At 38.2% G+C, this 25,679-nt stretch overlaps 1 protein-coding gene across 3 annotated transcripts in view; it reads right to left on the reverse strand.

The window, feature by feature from the left end:
• The window catches only part of fam13b (family with sequence similarity 13 member B), a 107,975-nt gene that overhangs the window by 2,342 nt on the left and 79,954 nt on the right, over positions 1–25,679 (reverse strand). For all 3 annotated transcript variants that reach the window (XM_072590754.1, XM_072590752.1, XM_072590753.1), the window contains 7 exons: positions 25,371–25,506; positions 16,071–16,152; positions 11,661–11,890; positions 10,648–10,731; positions 9,582–9,677; positions 4,643–4,726; positions 3,405–3,595 (listed from right to left, as the gene is read on the reverse strand). In XM_072590754.1, the coding sequence (XP_072446855.1) occupies positions 3,405–3,595; positions 4,643–4,726; positions 9,582–9,677; positions 10,648–10,731; positions 11,661–11,890; positions 16,071–16,152; positions 25,371–25,506 (903 nt within the window). The remainder of the gene's footprint in view (positions 1–3,404; positions 3,596–4,642; positions 4,727–9,581; positions 9,678–10,647; positions 10,732–11,660; positions 11,891–16,070; positions 16,153–25,370; positions 25,507–25,679) is intronic.

Consider the following 25,679-nt stretch of genomic DNA (forward strand, 5'->3'; position numbering starts at 1 on the left):
TTTCCCTCAAACTTCTTGCATACAATCAAATGCGAAATACAAGCAGGGTAATTTGTAAAAAAAAAAAGATTGGCTTAAAAAATTAATATATGGGATTAGTGGTGCTGGAAGAGCACAGCAGTTCAGGCAGCATCCAACGAGCAGCGAAATCGACGTTTCGGGCAAAAGCCCTTCATCAGGATGAAGGGCTTTTGCCCGAAACGCCGATTTCGCTGCTCGTTGGATGCTGCCTGAACTGCTGTGCTCTTCCAGCACCACTAATCCAGTATTTGCTTTCCAGCATCTGCAGTCATTGTTTTTACCCCCTTAAAAAATTGATATGTTGAGTTGTACTCTGGTGCAGCCTGGTTGATGCAGCCAAAAATAGTTTTTAATCACAAAAAGCAAGCATGGCAGTTAGCATCTTGTTCACTTGGAGTAATCAAACTTTAAAATTACTGAACATGGTCCAAAAAGAGAGAATAATTTTCGCTATAGACCACAGATCAGCAATCACTCTTTTAGTTATGAAAAATCATTCAAATGTTTTCAACTTATGCATGTATACCTGCAACCAGAAGAATCTGTACAAATTTTAGCGGTTAAAGCAACAAAAAAAAGAGTAAAATTTGCAGAAACTTAATGATTGATTCATTGTGGAAGTGTGTCCATTTTGTGGGGAGGACACTCTTCAAGAATGACATATTCTAAAACAAGCAACTAAATTATGCTGAACTAAATTCAACATAAAACTTGCAAAGTTTGCACCGACTGCATGAACTGTGCCAAGAAGTAGAGTAGAAACTCTACCCCTTTGGTTCACTGTTTCAATGTAGTCCACTGCTCCTGTGGAAAGAACTAGGACCTCAATTTTCTGATTGTCAGATATTGTTTCTGCAGTGTAGGTGGGAGTTGCATGACAAGACCCTGTGGAATCCCCGAAGTAGCAAATTCAGGATAAGTTTGAAGATTAAATACTTAATCATTACCCTGGAGTTAAAACTAAATTGATCCCAAGAATCTACCACCTCCATTAATGCATTCAGAACTTAACACCAACACCACCACCACCACTCCTCCTCCTCCTCCCCCTGCCCCTGCAGGACCTGAACATCTCCCCAGGGACCCAACACTTACTAATCCTCTGGATTAACCATCCAGATTCACTTCCCTGACAACATTCTCTCTTTTATGCCAGATCCACTACAACTTGCCCACGAACCCCCTCTACCAATGTATCAGATATGCATTTCAATCTACCCCTAAATACTCCACAACTTATCTGGCACTACCATCTGGCACCATAACCTTGCACCTGTCTTATGTAATTAATCTTTCACAGGAGACGTGAAACTGGCTGCATTACTGGAATTTTTTTTTAAAACCCACAGATTCTGGCAATTACTGCCATGAATAGGGGACATGGTTTACAGGGTTTGCCTTACCCCAACTATTTTGCATTAGGAGGATATAGCTAGATTTAAAGTACACTTCATTTTCTGAAGAAGCCATGATCAGAATCACCTGCCAGAATGGCAGAGCTCTATTTTAACAGTAAAAAGTTGGAATGCACTAGCAATTGGTGATTGCCATTCCTCAGAAAATCCAGTCCAATACATTAATTTTACTTATATAGGTGATAAGATAAAATTACTCTAAGAACTTCATTCAATGTTCATCTGATGATTTATTATTCAAAATAGAAATTACAATTTTTCAATTGGAATAAGGGACTGCAAGAGTCTTGGAGTATTCCACAGGATTAAAATATGCTTAATTAATTTCAGCACCAAATAGAGCATAACCTTGACAATGGCAGTGTAAAAGCACAGAATGTAAAATGAAAATGATTATAAACACAGTAGATAATTGGGCATGTTTAATCATTTTCCATAAACAGCTTGCCAAATACTGCTAAAACGGAGACAGCCCTCTAATAATTTGAATTCAATCTCAGTTTCAAGTAATGATACTCAAGTCATCTGGTGTACAAACTCACAAAAACAGCACATCAAGTCCACAGGAAGGTCACAGTATGTATAAAATGAAACTTCTGGCCTTGGCACGCTCCCTCTCAGACACATTTATTTTTGGATTTTTAAGTATTAGTGGTTTAAAATTTTAGTTTTCAAAATTGAAATCTGATAGGAAACCAGAGTAAATTCCATATCAGACATAACACCATAACAACTTTGCTTCTCTTTCTGGGAGGGGATGGAAGCAACAACAGTGAGTGCAATGAAGGGACAAATGGAACAAGCGTGAAGTATGCACTATCTAGAACAAATGTAAGGATAAAATCATACTGAAGACCTTCAATCAACACAGACTTCCCACACACAATTTTATTTCTATGTTTTAGTCACACTTGTTGGTCGAGTTTATAATAAATATTTATTTCAGCATTTATAACAACGATAGTCTTTGTGATCATATTGCATTGTAATTACATTCTCGTGCAAATAGTGGCACTCTAGCACCACTGATAAAAAGACTGTAGGCAGAGGAATGACATGCTTGTAAGTAATGTGAGTTTAGAAACAGGGTGGGACAAGATGAAAACGCAAGTGAGAAATTCAATGCTTTGAAAACAGTCAACTATTACAGATCTGTAAAGTCAAATTTGTTATTTGCGGAATAATATACAACATCTAAACGTTTAATAAATTTATGGAGTGTATGGAGGGAGGCCAGTGTGAATTAAACCCATGTGAAAAGGTGATAAAACCATGAATACAAACATCAGAAGCAGTAGTATAGGTGGAAGCAAATTATTAAACAATGAGATGAGCAAGTTCAGTTCTGGACTTTTAAAACCTAAGCGATCCATACAGAGAAAAACAACTCAAAAACTTTGCAACCCACCCAGGCTAAAAAAAAAAGAATATTAAGAGAATGTTAGGACTGGAAGAGATAAAACGAATTCAAGTAGATATAGGTATGGACTGAATATGGGCCCACACTTGGCAAACGGTACTCAACTTTAGGAAAGTTGAATAAATACACATGGGCAGGGCTAATACTAAGAAAAATGGCACTACAGGGTCACAAATCTGAAACAACTGATGAGAGAGACACCAAGATATTACAGTTCAAACTCTTTAAAAGGTTCACGAGCATTGCTTTAAAGGTACTTGTGAATGAAATAGGGTTCTAGACTGCATCCATTTAATTAAAATAGTACAAAAGAAAATTCGGCATGAATTAAGATGGTGCTTTTATTTTGAATCAACAACAATGTGTACTGGTATAATATTAAATAAATCCGTCAGTTTGCCTAGAGGATCACAGAAAAATTACATTTAAATTCAGAAGAATGTTTCTTTCTCATTAAGACTTTTGGTACAAGACGAATTCATTCTCTCCTCTCTCAACAACTAAAGACAAAAAAAGACTTGATGCTCAAATATTTCAATTATACTTACATTGATGCAGCATGCATGCTTGATACCCCTAAGTCAAGACTCAGCCTTACTGAAGTCTCTTTTACAGTTGATGCAATTGTATTGTGATCATTATCCAACTGATCTAAGAAGTTCCTAGCATGTAAGTCTGGCCTTAGGGTAAGGGTGAAGTCAGCTGTTACATTACAGTCATCCTCATCCTCCTCCTCTTCCTAAAAAACAAAAACAAAGAAAGCTGCAAGCCTGTACTGTATGATCAATGTCCATGAATAAAATACTGTTAAATTCACATTAAATTTCTAAAGATTTAGGTCAGTCACATAACACATTTATTTCATGACTAAGATAATAACAAGGATAGCAATAAGCCACAAGATCAATCTTTTTGCTACACTGCTCCTGTAATGATGAGCAATATATGATAATAATCAATGAGCTCCTGTAAATAACAATGGAAGTTAATTGGTCAAAGCAAGTGAGCAGCAACTTCCTTTTAACAACTCCTTCCACAATAAAATGAATTTGTGTTCTTTTGTTCAGCTGGGCAGTGGGTGATGGTGGAGAGGTGGGAAAGAAAGAACAAACATGGAATAACTTTTATTCCCAAGATTTCAGGAACCAAATTCCAATTCTTTCAGTTTGGTAGTCTGCCTGAAAGAAATGATGGATTCAAGATCACATCAACCACTAAGAAATGCCAAAACAAAAGCATTTAACGGACAGGACAAGTGTTTGACACATTTGGAGCCATGAGTAAGCATCACATGGAATAACAGCTACTACTGGATTTATGTTCTTTTGTTTGGAAACACCTGTCAGTTGAGGTTCTGACTTCAGCCTCAAGTAACATCTGTGCTGTTCCCCACAAAATATTACAGATGTCGAGGCCTAGAATAGAAGAAATTTCTGGCAAAAGCATACATCCCAGTCATCTTTGTTGTATTATGTAGACCAGACATGAAAGCACTACTGTGAATAATCTGTTCTTATTTAGTATTACACCATACTGCATTTACAGTTTATTAACAACCTCCAATTCAACTACTAGTTACACCAACTAGCAGTATTTCTAAACAAGAATTAAATAACAAACATGTAATTTATTTTCGTAACTTGGTATATAATTGTTTCTTCAAACACTTTTAAACTGAACTTTAATAGGTATTATAGAACTAACAATAAAATGTTCAATGAGATTTCATAAACTGCCATTCAACCAAAAGTAGCTTGAAATATTAGAAATACAAATGAAACCTTACTTTTACTTCTTCAAAGAAGTGAGCAGTTTCACCTTCAATGATTGGCTGTAATGTCTGGCCACGGCGTTTGGTTGATGGAGAGCCCTGGAAGAAATTGGTGAAAAAGATCATTGTTATCCTGCCTTGTTGAAGACTCGATAGTAAGAATGGGCCTAGTGGCAGTTCTCTCCTTGTCATTTTGAGATTATAATTCAGAAAACTGATTCCACTTGACTTTGATAACATCTCCAAAACTTAATGAATCATGTGTTCAGAAATTGTATGTTACGAAACTGTAAGTAAAGGTGACAAGAATTCAAACTGTTTTTATTCCTGCAGATCTCCAATTAACACAAAATGTCAGATTACCAATTCCAGAATGGAGGAAAATTGATTCACAAGACATTGAGAAAACCTGATCTGAGAGAACTGGCCACTACCTTTCCATTGTTGCAACAGTTTTAAAAACCTAAAGATCACTTCTGATTGTTGACTTAGGTTCATCTCCCATAGCCACTTCGGCATCTCTTCAAAATAAAAACACAGAACAAAATAACCTTTTTAAAATGACAGCATTGTCACCCGGTGTAACACGTAAGGATTGGAGGAATAGAGATAGGGTATCTTTCAGTCACTGCTGGAAAGTTAGCACTGAAAATAGAGATAATTATTGTGCTTGTACTACTGTATTACACAATTTTCTTACTTGTTTGAAATGCATTGCGCTACACATCCAACGTAGTTTCATTGGCTTTATATGCTGCTGCTGATCTTGTTTAGGAGTAAAACAAATGTTCCTTTCTCAGCTAACATTCTTGATTCCTTTACAATAATAGCTTGCTATTTACCTTTCTAGTCTCTACTGTCTTTTCTTTCTTCTGGGCAACTGATTATTAATTTAATTGAGATGGTGTATGGAAACCTGCAGTTTTAAAAGGCTTGTATATGACATATCCCTTTCACCCCAAGTGAAACTAAACTTCTCAGAAAAAGAGTCAAGTCTTCGCTGATGTTAGTTGTTTGAGAATAAAAGGGCAAGAAAAAGATCGAATTGGAGGTGACGGATTTCAGTCTGTATTGCGTTGCAGAACATAGACAAAATTCCTTGTGCTCAGGAGAAGCAAGCAGAGCTCTATAAAAGGTCAATTGCAGTTCAACAGTGAGCAAATCCCTGGAGCACTTCATGAAGCAATGTGCAAACAGGTTAAAAGGGACTGATACCTAAAAGCAGTGCAAATAACTTAAGCATTCTAAAGAGTGGAGCTTTTGAATCAGGAGACAGAAACCAGTGTTGTTGATTGCTTGGGAGAAAAGCAACTCAAAAAAATGCCATCAGCACCTGATCCAAGGTGGGCAGACTTTGCAGTCAGTATTAACCACAGTTGGGGACCTCCACAGAATAAATCCATCAGTTAAAGTGATGTGAGGGCCAAATCCAATGAGTGGAAGTAATGAAGGATGCCATTTCCTGGATGTAGACTTTGAAAGACAGAGACAACAAATGCTGCTATATCTGTCCTGGAACAATGCTGAAAACTTGAGAATAATAATTTTGTCATATCAATTATTTCAGATGAGTTATTAAATTTGTTTCTGGGATGTGAATGTTGCTGGCTAGACCAGCATTTATTCACTCCACCCAACTCGCGCAAACTGATCTGAAGATGGTGACAAGCTACCTTCACGAACCACTAAAATCCATTTGCATGTACATCCACAGAGCTGTCATGGAGAGTTCTAAGAGCTTGAACCAGCAACAGTGAAGTAACAGCAAGGTAGTTCCAAGTCAGGATGGTTTATGACTTGGAGAAGAACTTGCAACTGGTGGTAATTCCTTGCATTTTTTGCTCACATATTTCAAGATGGTAGTCGTCATGGATTTAAAAGATGCCAAAGGAGCTTTGTTGCAATGCACTTTTAGATGATGGTGTGCACAAATACTATGGTGTGGTGGCAGTGACAGGACAGATGTTAAGGTGGTAAGTGAGTGCCAATCATGCAGGCTGCTTTGCAATGGATGGTGTTGAGTTTCTGGAGATCTGTTGGAGCTATTATGAGGAGAGCATTTTATTGTTTTGTGGATGGTGAACAGACATTGGGAGACATGTGGTCAGTTACTAGTTTCCAGAATTTCCAGTCTGTAATTTGGGTCTTATAGCTACAGTGTTTATATGGCTAGTCCAGTTCAGTTCCTGGTCAAATGGTAACTCCCCACCCCACCTACCCTGGATTATAGGTAGTAGGGAATTCAGCAATGCCATTATCACTGAACTTCAAGGAAAAAAAATATTATATTCTCTCTTATTTGAGGAACCTTGCCTGGCATTTGTGTGGTATAAAATGTTATTGACCTGGATGTTGTCTCGATCTTGCTGCATCTGGACAATGGCTACTTTAGCAAGCAACACTGAACAATGTTCCCTGATGACTGGACACTTTCCACATCAGACCTTGTTACAAGAAAGAACATCTATGAAGTAGTTGGTCAGGACTAAAATATTTGCCTGAAGAACTCCTGCAGTAATGTCTTGGATGATTGACCTCCAACCAGCATAACCATTTTACTTAGTGCTAAGTAGGATTGCATACAGCAGAGAATTTTGCCCAACTTGCACAACCTCCTGATATCAGACTTGATTAAATGTTGCCTTAATGTCAAGGAAACTTGACAAAGTATGCTATCAAGAAGCCTGAGCAACTTCTACGTTCCTATTGAAGTGTGACTTGCCTGGTAATGCATGCTTAGTTTTATCTTGATTTTGAATTTGAATGTTACAGTAACTGTGTTAAAAAGTGAAGTCTGGCAAATTAAATCCTGCTGCCAGGATTGTTTGGAGATTCCTTTCTTTTAAAGGTTAATGGTCTCCATGGGAATCATAACACAGACCAGATGGCTAACAAGTTCTTGCAGTTATACCGTATCCTAGATTTGACAGGGAGAATAGGAAGGATTGAGGGGGAAGCAAAAAAGAAATGGGTGTCTGTCTTCATAGATATAGCATCTATAGTGCAGACTACTGAAATCTCTTAAGGTATTGGATTTATGAAGAGCTGAGAAGAAAAAAACCTGATCCATTAAAAGTTTAAAGCCATTGGTTCAGTCTGACTTGAAATCCTGAACAATTTTACTCAACATTTGCAACAGAAGGGGCCTGAACCACTGAAAATTATCGACTTGCAAGTGCACCCTTTGGATTTATAACAATTGAATGTTCCAGTGCCTAGATTCCCAAGGTGCAAAGAAGAAACTCATGTGTAAAGCTGGAAGTACAAACAAAGCAGACAAATTTCTGCATCAATACTGGCCACTGAAAAGAAAAGTAATCCTATTCCTTTCCGTTCAACTAAAACAAATTGGACATCCAATCATTTACATTTTCAATAGTTCACATTTAATAGAGACGGTTAACTGTGCTTACTGCTGAAGCCAGCTGTAAGGTAAATGTTTGATGTTAGAAGAATCAATTATAAAGGAATATTTCAGTCACAAAGCAGTTGCCCATGACCACACTTTTATAAGACATCATGAGCTAGTGGCACTCCCTCATTTACAAGAATACTAGCAAAATAAAATTGTATTAAACAATGCCAAATGTGTGATAAAGCTGCCTTTGCTTCCTCAAAGATTGATGTATAACTGTGAAGCTAATCAAATTTGCAATTCTGTACCATCTCAAGCAACCACAAAAAAACTATATTTGCAGACTACAATCTGCTGACAATCAGCTTTCCTTTCTAACCAGAGTGAGATAATCTTGTGAGAGAGGTACAGTTGAAACAAAAAGTACGAGAATACCACGACCAAATTTGGAATGAGTTCAAAAACAAAGGCTGTAATGTTGCCGTTATCAGTTTGTGAGAAAGGCCTAGGACACTGGAAGCAAATCCTATAACTGGCTGTGCGATTGACTGTTGGGCTGAAAAGGACTTGGACTTATGCATCTTCCTTTGCAATACGAGCTCTACCTCACATCCAACACATTCCATCCTTCCAGTGCGGGTTAACATCAATCTAGATCAATCTGAAATAGTGCAAGGTCTGACGGCAGGTAGATGATTTTTAATTGGAACTCATCTGGGTCTGTATGTAGGTCAAATGATCTAACAACATTGAGGCAGTGTACTGGAAGGACGGAATGTGTTGGATGTGAGGTAGAGCTAGTATTGCAAAGGAAGATGCATAAGTCCAAGTCCTTTTCAGCCCAACAATCAGTCGCACAACCAGTTATAGGAATTGCTTAAATCTCCTACCAGATGCCAAACCAACCTTCAGATTGTATAATTCCACTATTATTAACACACTGACTACTTCCAAATCCACTATCACTTATGGCTTTCATTATCTCAGTCCATCTACTGTCAAAACCATCACTCACGCATTTGCTACCTCTACACAAGACCACTCCATTATTGTCCTCACATGTGGTTCCACCTCTTGCATTTTGTGAACTTCAATACACCCAAATTTCTAGCTACCTATCTCATCAGTCACCATATCCCAGTGACCCATTACCCTTGAACTCAAGCATCACTCTGTCTCGAGCACTGAACATATTCATATTAAAGTTTTCATCTTTGCAATCAAATCCATAGTAAAACCTCTTTCCATCCCTCCTTGCAACCCCCTCCATCTTTACATCTCCAAGCCTGGTAATCCTGCAACTGTGGTCTGCTGTCCACTGCTTTCATCCCAGCACTGACAACCATGCCTCCATTGTCTATACCTCAATCTCTGGAAGTCCTTTCTTGCCTCATTTACATCCTTTAAGACACTTTAAAGTCTACTTCTTTGAATAAGTATTTGGTCACTTGTATTAAAGTCTTCTTCTCTGGCTCATCTGTCAAATTTTGTTTGACTACGCAGCAATGACGTGCCAGGAGATATATTATTGTGTTAAAGGAACTGTATAAAATGCAAAATGTTGTTAATTTGATTACTTTGTGGGAGCTTCACACTTACAATAACTGGTATTGCACTTGCTTTGGCCAACATCTGTTTCACAAGGCGATATCGATCATATAATGGTTTCACTAGCTGCTTTTCTTCCCTTGTTACCTGGAAAATTAGTCAGGTTTCATTAATTATGGAGTGCTAAGCAGGATAGTAAACTGGACATAAATGTATTCTCTTACAGGATAATTAGTGACAGAACTGCTTTTATAAATAGTTTTATTGTCTCAATGTCTGTATCAAAAAAATTAATGCATGGAATAATGAGTTATTACATTGATGTTACACTTCAAAAAAACAGATTTGTTTTCTGGCTTTTTCCATTTACCTGTAACTTTAGACTATTACCTATCAATAATTCCTGATTTTGACTTCAGAAAATATTTACAAACCATTTTACCTTCACTTTGGGAATCTTTGATGCTTCCAGGATCATGTTTTTAAAAAAAAAAGTGAGGACTGACTTCCAAAGTTTTTAATTGTAATTTGTCAGTATTAGAGGAGAAAGTGAGGACTGCAGATGCTGGAGATCAGAGCTGAAAATGTGTTGCTGGAAAGTGCAGCAGGTCAGGCAGCATCCAAGGAACAGGAGAATCGACGTTTCGGGCATAAGCCCTTCTTCAGGAATGCCCTGAAGAAGGGCTTATGCCCGAAACGTCGATTCTCCTGTTCCTTGGATGCTGCCTGACCTGCTGTGCTTTTCCAGCAACACATTTTCAGATTTGTCAGTATTAGTCAATGTTAAAATGCTTCCTCTTCCACTCTTCAAAAGGTAATAATTGTACATCACACAAAATTCTGAGTCATTTTTATGGATTAACAGATTAAAAATACAAATACTTACCACACATGAACAAACATCAATACGAACACTCATTAGTGGGTTTGCACTCTCCCATCAGCTCTATCATATTTTACTTAACTGCATCAAATTCACTCCTTACTTGATAAAAGATTTTTATTTTTAAGTGTATAAAATAATTAATTCAATGCTTACCATTTAAGTTTAGATTTCAAACAAGTCAATAATTATGCTTGATCAATAATTTCTAAAAATAGATAAAAGTAAGTTTACCGGATGTCCATGAATACTCTCAAAGTATAACAAGCTCTTCTGAAGGGCTATCTTCTCTGCTGTTAAATGATTTTGACGCATTTCCTGTGAATTAGATGGATTAATTCCAAATATAAGTGAAATAACATTGGCAACACATAATATTCCTATTTATAACAGGTAGATTTGCAAAGACGAAATCTCTCATTTCCCCCAACATGGCTATTAGACAGTCTATAGCAATGTCCTATAGGACTTGGCTATCTTGTCAGTAGGTTGCTATTGAGACATTCTTGGTAATGGACCTAAAGTACTCCTCCCAGAATAGATCTCAGACCTTTGCCACTTTCAGTGCTTCTTCCAAGTGATGTATAAAACACACTGATTCTGCAGCTGAGGGGTGCAGTGGGTAATAATTAGCAGAAGGTTTTCTTGCCATGTTTGACTTGATACATGAGACTTCATGGAGGTGCAAGGTAATGTTAAGCAACTTCAAGGTAATTCTCTTACGTTTGTGTATCACTATGCCATCAACTCTGGTAGGTTTGTCCTGTCAATGGGTCAAGACATACCCAGGGATGGCACTGGTCACTTCTTTCTCACCAAACCAAACTTATGTCTATAGAACAGCTTTCCCAGTCTTGGCGTAAGCCTCCAAGAGTTACTAAGGTAGATTAACAGGATTGTTTTTGTGCCTAGGTCAATGACTTTATAGCAGTTCTATATAATAGAGTGGTCTTTTCAAAGATCAAATAATTCAATCATGTGTCTAGGTCTGGAGTGATGCTTGGGCCAGACCAGCTAAATGACAACAAATTTCCTTCCACTCAAGAACGAGATGGACATTTACACCAGTGAGCAACGGTTTCATGATCACCATGATGATGATGATGATCTTTTTATTCCAGATTTATTAATTGAATGTAAATTCAATCAGCTGCCTTGATCAAATTTGCACCAGTGGCTTTGGCCTTGGCCTCTGAAGTATTAGTCACATGTCATTACCATAATGACATTTGCTATCTAGACAGTACCTTAATATCTTCAGGCCAGTCTTCCTCGGCTCGTTTTTCTTTAAGTCTTTTTAAGATAGTTTCCAGTGTTGCTTCCTTAGATGGCTTTTTTTCTTTCTCTAATGTTTCTTTCGATTCATCTCTTTGTTCATGTTCCAAACAGGAGCCAAAGCTCTTTGGAAGAGTATTGCTCCGTGGTCGTATTACAGGTAGAACTTCCAAATCATTTTCTGAAGTTTTATATTTTACCTCTGCAATGGAAGTAGAAACAAAAATACATTGCACAAATGGATGTTTATATATGCAGCTATTATTCAAATTGCATCAAGTTCCAATTCATAGCAGCTATTGCATCAAGTTCACTAAGAATTTTCAATTTGATTAATTAAAACACAACTTTAATCAAATAATTAATTTCATGGAAGAGATAGGGATTGCAATCCCAGTAGGTCATCAAGATTCTTCTTCTTACATCATTAGCTTAATTATTTTGTATTGTAAATGTGACCATATTGATTTGATAAAATTTTAGACTTTGAATAATAAATGCAACTTTGTCCAAAGTGGCTCTCACAGCAAGATGAATCGTAAATTAAATTTACAAAGGTGAAAACAGAGTTAGAAATAACAGTTATTTCAATGAAAGTGGGACAGAATAGCAAAAGAGAGAAACAAAAAAAAAAAAGAGGGTAAGTGGACAAGTCATATAAATGCTACATATATAGAATACAACTTATATCGAGGTTGGTAGGACAAAGAAAATGGACATTCAGAATGGAAGCTTCAAAACATGGCAGGAAAGCAATGCATGAATATTTTCTGGAGGAATGGCTGCTGGATGTTTAAGATAAGGGAAAGACAAAGAAGTTAACAATTGAAGGCTAAGTGAGAAGAATAGTATGTAGGTTTTTCATACATAATCATAGATGAAGATGGATTGAGAAGTTTTACTAATTATCATATCCTATGCAGTTTTATAATTAACTTTTTTTCCATTCATGTTACTGTTACAATGCTTTAAGTTCCCTATTTGTTTCAGAACCCCTCTCAGCGCAAGAATCCAATTACATTTGCACATCCACAAGTATGCTATTTCACCAAATTACATGCTCTCAGTTCTCCAGATGACAAAATTAATGGGTCTTTAATACTTCCCGTCCCTCTACTTAATGTTTACATTCAGACCATGACCTTAAAGGTCCATATCTGATTTTCTCTTTTTCACCCTCATCTGAATCTCTCAACTCAGATTCAAACATCCTCCTACATTACACCGTCAGCTCAGTTGCCCTAACACGTCCACAATGTATTATTAAGAAACAAATAGCGGGACATTTAAAGTCATATAGCATGGAAACAGATCCTTCATTCCAACTAGTCCAAGCCAACAATGTTCCCAAAATAAACTAGTCCCACTTGCTTGTGTATGGACCCTACCCCTCCAACCGTTCTTATTCATTTACTTGTCCAAATGTCATTTAAATCTTTTAACTGTACCTGCATCAATTACTTCCTCTGGCAGTTCATTCCACAACAAACCACCGTGTAAAATGTTTGCCCCTCACATCCTTCTTAAACTTTTCTCCTCTCACCTCAATAATATGCTCCCTAGGTTTGAATCCCATACCCTAGCAGGGACCCTTGCTTTTCACATTATCTATGCCCCTCATGATTTTATAAATAAAAGGTCATCCTTTAACCTCCTATGCTCCAGTGGAAAAAGACCCCGACTCTCCTTTCACTCAAATCCTCCATTCCCAGCAATATCCTGGCAAGTCTTTTCTGAATCTTCGCCAGCTTAATAATATTGTTCCTAGAGCAGGGCGACCAGAACTGCACACAATGCTCCAGAAGAGGCCTCACCAATGTCTGGTAGAACCTCAGCATGTCCCAATCCTTCTATTCAAAAGTCTGAGCAAAGAAGGCAAGCATCCTAAACGCCTTCTTAACCACCCTATCTACCTGTGATGCAAATTTCAAAGAATTATATACCTGAACCCCTAGGTCTCTGTTCTATCCATGGCCATACCATTAATTGTATAAACCTTGCCCTTGTTCTGTTTTGCCAAAATGCAATACCTCACCTTTATCCAAATTAAATTCCATTTGCCACTCTTTGTAATCTTAGATAACCTTCTTCGCTGTACATATAACCACCAACTTTGGTGTCATCCACAAACTTACTAATTGTGTCTTCTATATTGATTTCTACTTCAAAAAGCTTAACACAAAGAGAGTCAACATAGCTTTGTGGAAAGAAAATTATGTTTGACAAATTAATTACAGTTCTTGGAGGATTTAAGCAGCACAATTGATAAACGGAACTAGTAGATATGATGTATTTGGTTTTCCAGAAGACATTTAATAAGATATTGCATAAAATATTACTGCATAAGAAAGCTATCAGCATGGATTGAAAATTAATCAACATACAGAGAATTGGGATTAATGGATCTTTTACAGGTTGGAAACATGCAACTAGTGGACTGCCACAAAGAACAGTCCTCAGGCTTCAATTACTAGCTATACCTACGATTTGGAAGAGAAGATACAGTGTAATGTATCCAAATTTGCTGACAATACTAAAATAGGTGAAAAGGCACACGATGACGACACAAGGAATCGGCAAGAGGACATGGATAGGTAAAGCAAATGGACAAAAAGTCAGCAGATAGAGTTCAATGCAGCAAAGTGCAACAGGGCAGCAAAGTAGCTCAGTGGTTTGGATAGCACAGCTGGCTCGCAGTGCCAGGGACCCAAGTTCAATGCCAGCCTCGCATGACTGTGTGGAGTTTGCACATTCTCCCCGTGTCCGCAGGAGTTTCCTCCCACAATCCAAAGATGTGCAGGCTCGTTGAATTGCCCATCATGTTCAGGGATGTGTAGGTTAAGTGCATTAGTCAGGGCTAAATGTAGAGGAAGAGGATAGCGGAACGGGTCTGGGTGGGTTACTCTTCAGAGGGTCAGTCTGGACTTGTTGGGCCAAATGGCCTGTTTCCACACTGTAGGAATTCTATTCTGTTACTCACTTTGAGGAGAAAGTCTGCTTTTTGATTCTATTACTTAAATAGAGACTCGAAGAAAGTGCAACACAGAGGGATCTGGGTATTATTCTGCATGAAAGGCAAAAACTTAAAGTTAGAGTGCAGATACAGCAAGTAATGAAGGCAGCAAATTGAATTTTCATATTTATTGCTAAGGGCTTGGAGTTTAAAAATAGGAAAGCCTTGTAGCAGGTGTGTAGGATGTAAGGTGAGGCTGTACCTGGAGTACTATGTACAGTTTTGGTTCATGTGTTTTAAAAAAGTTGAAAGTAAAACTAAGATTGTTCTGTTCATGTTATTGGCTTGAACTACTTAGCGACAGCATTTTTCTTCCATCAGTAAACATTTTATCCTTTAAATTATAATTCTCCAATCACTAGCTGAAAGTATAAGCTCAATAACAGCAAAAGGACAGTTATTTGTGATAGCAGTATACTTTAAGCACTGTTATCAGTGTTGAGGCATCAATTTACAAGTCAGTGTAAAGATCACAATTTTATTATCTGCATTTTTTGGCTATGGACTGAAATGGGAAAAGGGCTGTTTTAAAACCAAGGAATTGCTGCAATTTATATTAAAAAAAAGTTTACTCTGGATTTCAGTAACTCGTGTTTACTCTGCTTTTTTGTTCAAAGTGGGAAAGACTGTTTGGTGATATGTTGGCACCAAGGAGGCTTACAAAGTAAGATTTGGTGACAGCAGATTGCAGGTTGCTGATTGGTTGATGACAAGATTATGGATGACAAAGACCATCTGCCTGACAACGAGCCAATTGGCTCCTAGATGTCTGAACAGCTCAAGAGTGTGCATATTAGCAGAAGCCTTTGGGCTGCTGCAAACAACAGATGATGTACCTTCTTCTCCAGTAAAATACTTAAAACAGAAGAAAGGCAGGTTATTTTCCCCTTACCAGTTGCTATAAGCTGTGCCTTTAATCAATAACTAAGAGACTTTGTAGTGAGTGCAAAATAGCCTGTGTGTCCTCAACAAAGTGAAGACAGCCTGAAGAGGAAAGAGTGAAGAACAGAAATTCTCAGCAACCAAAAGGATTATATCAGAAAACTCGGTGGGCTGGGGACCTTTAAGAGAGAGCAGATAAAAGTCAACCAAATTGCTGCTGCTCTGGAGTCAAGTATAAGAGAGATAGGTAAGGGTGGCAATTTTCCTTCCCTAAAAGACATTAGTGAACCAGATGGACGTATTTTACAAAAATGGACAGTGACTAGTTTTAATTCTAGATGTTTTTTTAAAATTCTAAAAAGCCACAATTTCACAAAATGGACTTCCCTTCAATTTCCAGCTTGCATATTATAATAGTAATATTAACTTGCAAAGTAACAAATACATACAAATGTTATACATTACAAAATTTAAATTGGACCGGTACCTTTTAACTGCTTGCGTAACTTGACCAGTTCATTCATCCATTTCAAAACCTTTGGATTTGCTACTTTGTCACTGTGGGATGGCTGTTAATATAACGAAAAAACCCTTTTAAATGATAGACGCATCAAACAAAGTATGAATTTTCCAAAATAACCAGTGCTCAAAAGTTGCTAACTCATTATTTTGCCTTTTAAATAGCATCATCATATTGACAAACCTTTCCTTCTATTAAGAGAAATGTGGAAAGGAGGAGGAATGCTACCTTATCAAAGGTGTTAGCTTTACTTTTCCAGGACTAAACACTTGACTTGGATCTCCATCTACAGTCCTCACCTTCTCCTCAGTTTTGGAATTCAATTCCACAAATGTAGCCAAGATGCTAGAAAAGCACTTTTCAACCAATGGTGGGATAAAAGGCATGTGAATATACCATAGTCTAGAGTCAGACTATAACTCATTATAGTCTTATTATAACTCAACAAGATGCAGGATGGATCATTCAAAAGTTTGTTGCTGTAACATTAATCATCTCTGCAATCACAACAAAGAGGAAGCTGGCCAGACATTAGCTGATCAACTGTTTGAGAATATATAACCAATAATACAGTAAATGGTGAATGGAAAAGCCCTAGGGAAAATTGATGTAGAGAGAGATCTGGGTGTCAGATGTACCCTGAAGGTGGCAACACAGGTTGATAAGTAGTCAAGGAGGCATATGGCATGCTTTCCTTAATGAGATGGGATATTGAGTACAAGAGTTGGCAGGTCATGTTACAGTTGTACAGGACTTTGGCTCGGCCATATTTGGAATACTACATACAGTTCTCGTCGCCACATTACCAAAATGGATGCTTTTGAGAGGGTGCGGAGGAGGTTCACCAGGATGTTGCCTGGTATGGAAGGTGCTCGTTATGAAGAGGGGTTAAGAAGATTAGGAATATTCCTGAAGAAGAGCTTATGCTCCTGCTCCCCAGATACTGCCTGACAAGCTGTGCTTTTCCAGCACCACACTCTTCGACTCTGATCTCCAGCATCTGCAACCCACGTTTTCTCCTAGATTAAGATTATTTTCATTAGAAAGACAGTGATTGAGGGAGGGACTCTGATAGAGGTCTACAAAATCATGAGAGCATAGACAGGGTGGATAGCAAGAAGCTTTTTCCCCCACAATGGGGGACTCAATTACTAGGGGTCACAAGTTCAAGTGAAGGGAAAAGTTTCAGGGAGGTATGCATGGAAAGTTCTTTACACAGAGGGTAATGGGTGCCTGCAACGTATTGCCAGTGGAGGTGGTAGAAGTGGGCACGATAACATCATTTAAGATGTATCTGGGCAGATAAACGAATGGGCAGAGAGCAGAGGGATACAGATCCTTGGAAAATAGATGACAGGTTTAGATGGAGGGTCTGAATCAGTGCAGGTTTGGAGAGCCAAAAGGCCTGTTCCTGTGCTGCAATTTTCTTTTTCTTTAACATGGAGAGGGGACAGTTTGGAAGAGATCAGACACATTTTATCAGCTGGAGGGAGGATGAAGCTACTCTCCCGCCCTCTACAATATTCTATCCAAGTTCTGAACTCTTTTGCTGAATATAAAGATCTACAACAGACACATTTTCTACTAACATGTTAGATCTTCTGCAGTGATACCAGGAGAACAGGGAATATACCAACAATGACTGAAAAACAGCTGTAAGAACCAAATAATCTCTTTGCAATCTTCATTGATGTTATCTTCTTACCTCATTCTTTAGTTTGCCAAGTTTAACATCCAATACCCTAAATTTTATTCTTTTCATATTTGAGAGTTAGTGTTTGCAAGTGTTAATAGGTAGGAGGATATATTCGCACATTAATATTTTTAACTCAATTGGTTTTAGCACTAGAACAAATGACTTACAAGCTTAAGTCAAGATTACATGCCTGGGTTAATTCTAACAAATTTTTATACAGTCAGGTATGTACTGAATGAATGACATCATATTCTTTTTAAAAACTCAAAAAAGCCTTGTGGTCAAACAAGGAGAGAGAGAGAAAGAGGGAAAAAAAGTTTGTCCTGTCTTCATCTGATCATAACAAGAGCAATGATAGCATGGGTATTTAACAAAAACGTGAAATTCCCTTTTCAAAGGACGTGTAGTGGTGGTGACACTTTATGCCAACCAGCACAGGGTCTTTGAACAAATCAGGTTTACATAAAGTTAGGGAGGGGAGAGAAATCATACGAATACTGAAATCACCATGCCTACTGGTGACAAACATACTGAAAGGTGTTTCAATGGTGAATTAGAAATTAGGAATTTTAGTAAGATGGCAATATGAAGTTTTCTGCCAAAAAGGAAATGGAGCCACAAACATAGGTTGGTATGGAGCAGAATGACAAGTTTACAATCAATGTGATTTGGCCTAAGCCTATAGCTAGGCACGAGGTCGGAACGGTTAATCGGATGTCTACTGCTGCCATACAGGTGAAGAAATTGAGGTGGGATGGGTGTGTCAAATAGACTACTAAGGAATTCTGGAAGTAATGGTGAAGGAACTGATAGGAGAGAGAGATTGCTACAAATGGTTTGGTGACAACTGAAAGAGCAACAATATAACAAAGCAAAGCACAAAGGGAAAAGAAAATGTGAAAGACTGTTGTATTATCTACCATTGCATGAAGATGGAGAAGCACAAGGGGAAACTTGCAGAAATCATAGTCAGAAACTGTCAGTTGTGACTTGAGGCCATTTGGAAAGAACAGCAGCAGCAATTTGTTTGGAGAGGAAAGACAGTCATGAATTTACTTAAGTAATATGTTGAAAAACTTAACAAAAGGAGTAGAGATTAACAGCAATTTGCAATGACTTGGGAGTTAAACTCTTATTTTGAGTAGATGTTGACTATAGTTGTTTTGGAAAGCGAGCAAAGCCAGGGGATAAAAATGCATTGCCAATGTTAGCTAGCATGGAACTACTATGTGAAAATGTGTGATCACTAGTATTTTTGCACAGTCATAGATCGAGTCAGAGGGACAGCACGAAAGCAGACCCCTGGGTACAACTCGTCTATGCCGATCAGATATCCTAAACTCATCTAGTTCCATTTGCCAGGATTTGGCCCATATCCCTCTAAACCCTTCCTATGCATACACCAATCCAGGTGCCTTTTAAAATGTTGTAATTGTACCAATCTCCACCACTTCCTCTGGCAGCTCATTTCATACATGCATCAGCCTCTGTGAAAAAGTTGCCCCTTAGGTCTCTCATATCTTTCCCCTCTCATCCTAAATCTTGTTCTCTTGTTCTGGACTCCTCCAACCCAGGGAAAAGACCTTGTCTATTTACCCTATCCATACCCTCATGATTTTATAAAACTCTATAAAGGCCACCTCTCAGCCTCCGACACTCCAGGGAAATCAGCTCCAGCCTATTCAGCCTCTCTCTATAGCTCAAACCCTCCAACTCTGGCAACATCCCTGTAAATCTTTTCTGAACCCTTTCAAGTTTAACAACAATATCCTTGTTATAGGAGGGAGACCAGAATTGCACATAATATTCCAAAAGTGGTCAAACCAATGTCTTGTACAGCCACAACAAGATCTCCCAACTCTAATACTCAATGCACTGACTAATAATGGATAGCATACCAAACACCTTCTTCACTATCCTATCTACCTGAGACTCCACTTTCAAAAGAACTATGAACCTGCATTCCAAGATCTCTTGATTCAGCATCATTCCCCAGGACCTTAGCATTAAAAAGGTATATAAATCCTGCCCTGATTTTCCAAAATGCAGCACCTCACATTTATCTAAATCCAATTCCATCTGCCATTCCTCAGCCCATTGGCTCAGTCGATCAAGGTCCCGTTGTATTCTGAGGCAACCTTTTTCACTGTCCACTAAACCTCCAATTTTGGTGTCATCTGCACACATGATCACAACAGCAGGTGATTACTCTGAGTGAGACAAACACAGAAGGCATAGACAGGCTACTTTAACTCAGAAAATATTTTGTTTTATTCTCAGATCCTCACGCATTAAACTGCATTGTTTCATTCCTCAACTACATTTCTTTGTAATTTTATTTCCAGCTCTACAATTTGCTGTACTTCAGAAGGTTGTATCAGCAGCAAATGTTGATGTACATACTCTGATCCTAAATTCAAATCATTTATACAGAACCAAAAGACAAGACCTAGTTCATACATGTGGGTTTACCACCTGTCACCTCTCACCAAAAAGTGTGTTGGCTTTTGTTCCTAATTTGTTCCATATCTCCCAACCAATTACCAAAATCACTTCTGTGTCTCCAATTCTATGCATTTGCAATATTGATCAATCTTGTGTGGAATCTCAGAAAATACCTCTTTTCTACTGTCTTACTCTTCACACTCTCCATCTAAATCTGAAAAAGGTAAAAACAATGACTGCAGATGCTGGAAACCAAATTCTGGATTAGAGTGGTGTTGGAAAAGCACAGCAGTTCAGGCAGCATCTGAGGAACAGGAAAATCAAAGTTTCAGGCAAAAGCCCTTTATCAGGAATACTATTAGGGAAAAATCTATGCCTGAGTTAATGGGTACTATTCCTGATGAAGGGCTTTTGCCCGAAACGTCGATTTTCCTGCTCCTCGGATGCTGCCTGAATTGCTGTGCTTTTCCAGCACCACTCTAATCCAGAATCTAAATCTGAAAGCAAGTCATTAATTATGGTATAATTTGCAATGATTTTGTACGAGTGCAGGACGTGGCAGTTTCAAACAAACATCAAGCAATTTGAGGAAATTGTGAACTGACATGCAAATTGAAATGGAATCAGAGAAACATGGAGCAGTGAAGTGAAGATACAGTCTAAGAAGCCTTCCATTGACAACCATCACAGAATGAGAAGATGAGTGACTGTTTGGGGAGTGGAGGTCGGAAAGGCAGCATCTAGTGTTTGCAACAGAAATGCTGACAGCAACTTATGATCTCAAACAAATATAAAGCCTGAGCTTCCAAATGCAATTAGGATTCAGCAGGGCTACCAAATAAACATAAAACCTAGAAACAAGAGACTTATGGCTTTTCGGCGTGAGGGGGGAAAAGAGGGTGCATGTTGGTGCAAGAGGTATAACAAAAGAAATCCATGGCTTCCATTGTATGGGAGGCAATGACCTTTCACAGCTCAATACTTTCTCAATACAAAACCAAACTACTGAAAAATACTGACAACCTGGAATGACAACAGAAAATGGTGAAAATGCTCAGCTGATACAACAGTACATGTGGACAGAGAGCAAGGGAAAGGGTAAGAGAAACAGAAACAGAGTGAACGTTTTCAGTCTGTTTCTTTGCAAATACTGCCAGACCTGTTGATTTATAAAATTTCCTGTTTAAACTGATCTAGATGCTTAGTCTTATATTTGAGACACAAAGGGCCATTCTGAACACAATCGAACAGATCGTGCAAGATGTACAAAAGTAAGCAATTAATCATGAGCCATAAAGGACCCAATGACCAGGCAGCAATAAGCCTCAAGACTGTAACATTAGAAATGGAAATCTCAGTTACATTCTTAATGTGATAATAGAGAGATGCAGGGGAGTATTAGGGAAAATCTATGCCTGACTTAATGGATACTGTCAGAAGAGGGATTACACTTTGTTAGGTCAGAGAGATGTACAGCACAGAAACAGACCCATCAGTCCAACTTGTCCATGCCGAATAGATATCCCAACCCAATCTAGTCCCACCTGTCAGCACCTGGCCTATACCCCTCCAAACCTTTGCTCTTCATATACTCACCCAGATGCCATTTAAATATTGCAATTGTACTGGCCTCCACCACTTCCTATGGCAGCCCATTCCACACACGCAAAACGCTCAGTGTGAAAACATTGTCCCGTAGGTAGGTCTCTTTTATATCTTTCTCCTCTCATCCTCAAACTATATCCTCTAGTTCTGGACTCCCCCACCCCAGGGAAAAGACTTTGTCTATTTATCCTATCCATGTCCCTCATGATCTTATAAACTTCTAGAAGGTCACCCCTATGCCTCCAATACTCCAGGGAAAACAGCCCTAGCCTATTCAATCTCTCCCTATAGTTCAAATCCTTGAACCCTGCCAACATCCTTGTAAATCTCTTCTGAACCCTTTCAAGTTTCACAACATCCTTCAGATAGGAAGGAGACCAGAATTGCATGCAATATTCAAAGGTGGCCTAACCAATGTCCTGTACAGCTGCACATGACCTCCCAACTCCTGTACTCAATACTCTGACCAAGAAAGGAAAGCATAACAAACACCTCCTTCACTATCCTATCTATCTGCAACTCTACTTTCAAGGAATTATGAACCTGCACTCCAAGGTCTCTTTGTTCAACAACACTCCCCAGGACATTACCATTAGATATACAAGTCCTGCTAAGATTTGCTTTCCCAAAATACAATAACTCGCATTTATCCAAATTAAACTCCATCTGTCAATTCTCAGCCCACTGGCCCATCTGATCAAGATCCCGTTGTAATTGGAGGTAACCTTCTTCTCTGTCCACTACACCTCCAATTTTGATGTCATCTGCAAACTTACTAATTATACCTTTAAGCTCACATCCAAATCATTTATATAAATGATGAAAAGTAGAGAACCCAGCACCGATCCTTGTGGCACTCCACTGGTCACAGGCCTCCAGTCTGAAAAACAACCCTCCACCACCACCCTCTTGTCTTCTATCTGAGCCAGTTCTGTACCCAAATTGCTAGTTCTCCCTGTATTCCATGAGATCTAACCTTGCTAACCAGTCTCCCATGAACACCTTACTGAATTCCATATAGATTATGAGGTAAAAACAATGACTGCAGATGCTGGAAAGCAAATACTGGATTAGTGGTACTGGAAGAGCACAGCAGTTCAGGCAGCATCCAACGAGCAGCGAAATCGACGTTTCGGGCAAAAGCCCTTCATCAGGAATCCTGATGAAGGGCTTTTGCCCGAAACATCGATTTCGCTGCTCGTTGGATGCTGCCTGAACTGCTGTGCTCTTCCAGCACCACTAATCCATATAGATTATGTCTACTGCTTTGCCCTCATAAATCCTCTTTGTTACTTCTTCAAAAAAACTCAATCAAGTTTGTGAGACATGATTTCCCATGCACAAAGCCATGTTGACTATCCCTAATCAGTCCTTGCCTTTCCAAATACATGTAAATTCTGTCTCTCAGGATTTCCTCCAACAACTTGCCCACCACAGACGTCAAGCTCACTGGTCTATAGTTCCCTGGCTTGTCCTTACCATCTTTTTTAAATAGTGGCACCACATTAGTCAACCTCCAGTCTTCTGGCACCTCACCTGTGACTAATGATGATACAAATATCTCACAGCAAGAGGCCCAGCAATCACTTCCCTCGTTGCCCACACAGAGTTCTAGGGTACACCTGATCAGGTTCTGGGGATTTATCTACTTTTTTGCGTTTCAAGACATCCCGCACTTCCTCCTCTCTAATATGGACATTTTTCAAGAGGTCACCATGTATTTCCCTACATTCTACGTCTCCATGTCCTTTTCCACAGTGAACACTGATGCAAAATACTCGTTTAATATGTCCTCCATCTCCGGCTGCTCCACATAAAGGCCGCCTTGCTGATCCTTGAGGGGCCCTATTCTCTCTCTCGTTACCCTTTTATCCTTAATGTATTTGTAAAAGCCCTTTGGATTCTCCTTAGCTTTGACAAGTAGAGTTATCTCATGTCCCTTTTTGCCTTCCTGATTTCCCTCAACTATACTCCTACTGCCTTTATACCCTAAAGATTCACTCGATCTATCCTGTCGATACCTGACATATGCTTCCTTCTTTTCCTTAACCAAACCCTCAATGTCTTTAGTCGTCCAGTATTCTCTATACCTACCAGCCTTTCCTTTCACCCTGTCAGGAATATACTGTCTCTGGACTCCTGTTATCTCATTTCTGAAGGCTTCCCATCTTCCAGCCTTCCCTTTACCTGTGAACATCTGCCCCCAATCAGCTTTTGAAAGTTCTTGCCTAATACCATCAAAATTATCCTTTCTCGAATTTAGAACTTCAACTTTTAGACCTGATCTATCTTTTTCCATCACTATTTAAAACTGCATTGACACAAGTTCTCTAAGAAAGTTATTTTTCAATCACAAGCTCCAATTGCACAGACAGGGTGCTATCATAACTGGCAAAATTGTTTAATACAGAAATAGCTAGGTTTTTGAAACATGTTTATCAGAAGGAACATGGTAGATCATTAATTGTTAGAAGGAAGCCTTCAGAACACAAAAATGTTTAAGTTACACCTTATTGCATTACTCATTTTTTAGGTTTACTGTGTCAGCCGATTTCTAAAGCCAAGTCAATTGAATTAAACCTCTCTTCAGTTCAGGGTGTAACAAACTACATCTGTGAGCACTTAAAAAATTTGAAGTTGAATTTCCCAACATGCACAATCAAGTTCTCTAGTTTGAAACACAGAGATACTTCCATTCATTCTATGAGAGTTGTGAGCTTTATTTCTCACAAAAATTCATAACAAACTGAAGAATTAGTTTGTGAAACATGAAACGCCAAGACTGTTGAAAGTAAAGTATTAGCAGCTCTTTTTCCATGATGAATTTCTTTGATGGAATAACAACCTCCTTGGACTTTTAAGTATTTAGGAAACAAAATTAATCCTACATCCAAATGACATTCTCTTGCTTTGTAAAATCTTGAATAGTATTTTCTCCCCCGCAAGCTATTACAAGTTAGCCAGAAGGCTTTCTCATTATCTTACCTACTTTGTGGAATGCTTCCAACCATAGCAACAGCATTTAAACTTTGAACATGCCAGAAAGAAATGTAATTGGACACTTATTGGGGTCAGGAAAGTGTTGATGCTCACTGTAATCCCTCAACAATTTCTCATTTACTTTCAATCACCACAAAAGGCTTCACATCATGTATATCTCATTACTGTGCGCCAATAAATATTAGTAGGAAATTCTATGTAACCAGAAAATAATACATTCAATCAAAATTAATGCTGTTTTACATTTACTCTTTACTGCAAACAATAAATCTGAAGCAACAAATGAAATTTGTCTGCAGTTAATTAAGATATAACTGCAGACAAATTTCATTTGTTGCTTCAGATTTATTGTTTGCAGTAAAGAGTAAATGTAAAACAGCGTTAATTTTGATTGAATGTATTATTTTCTGGTTACATAGAATTTCCTACTAATATTTATATCTTAATTACAAAGTTAAGTGACAAATAATTATGCCAACTAAAACAAATCTTTTCAAGGGAAACATTTTCAAATATCTTACCTTATACTTTCTCTCTTTTTCAAACTGTTCTTCAAATAACTTTATTTTCTTTTTGATGTTCTGAACTTTTTTAGTCAGCTGCAATTGAGCATGCTCTTCCTTTTCATCATTGGAATCAAATGATGATCGTCGTGGTCTTGAAGTACAATTGTAACAGCAAGGAAAGAAAACAAAATTTTCATTTGCAAAACAGAAAAAAAGATATTTTCTAAATCTAGATGGCTTCTTAAAAAAAAAGCTTGTTTTTAAAATTACTTGGTATAAATTTAGAATGCTGCTTAAAAATTATACAGGACATTTACAGAACAT

Source organism: Chiloscyllium punctatum, chromosome 20 (assembly GCF_047496795.1).
Source record: "Chiloscyllium punctatum isolate Juve2018m chromosome 20, sChiPun1.3, whole genome shotgun sequence".
Taxonomy (NCBI): domain Eukaryota; kingdom Metazoa; phylum Chordata; class Chondrichthyes; order Orectolobiformes; family Hemiscylliidae; genus Chiloscyllium; species Chiloscyllium punctatum.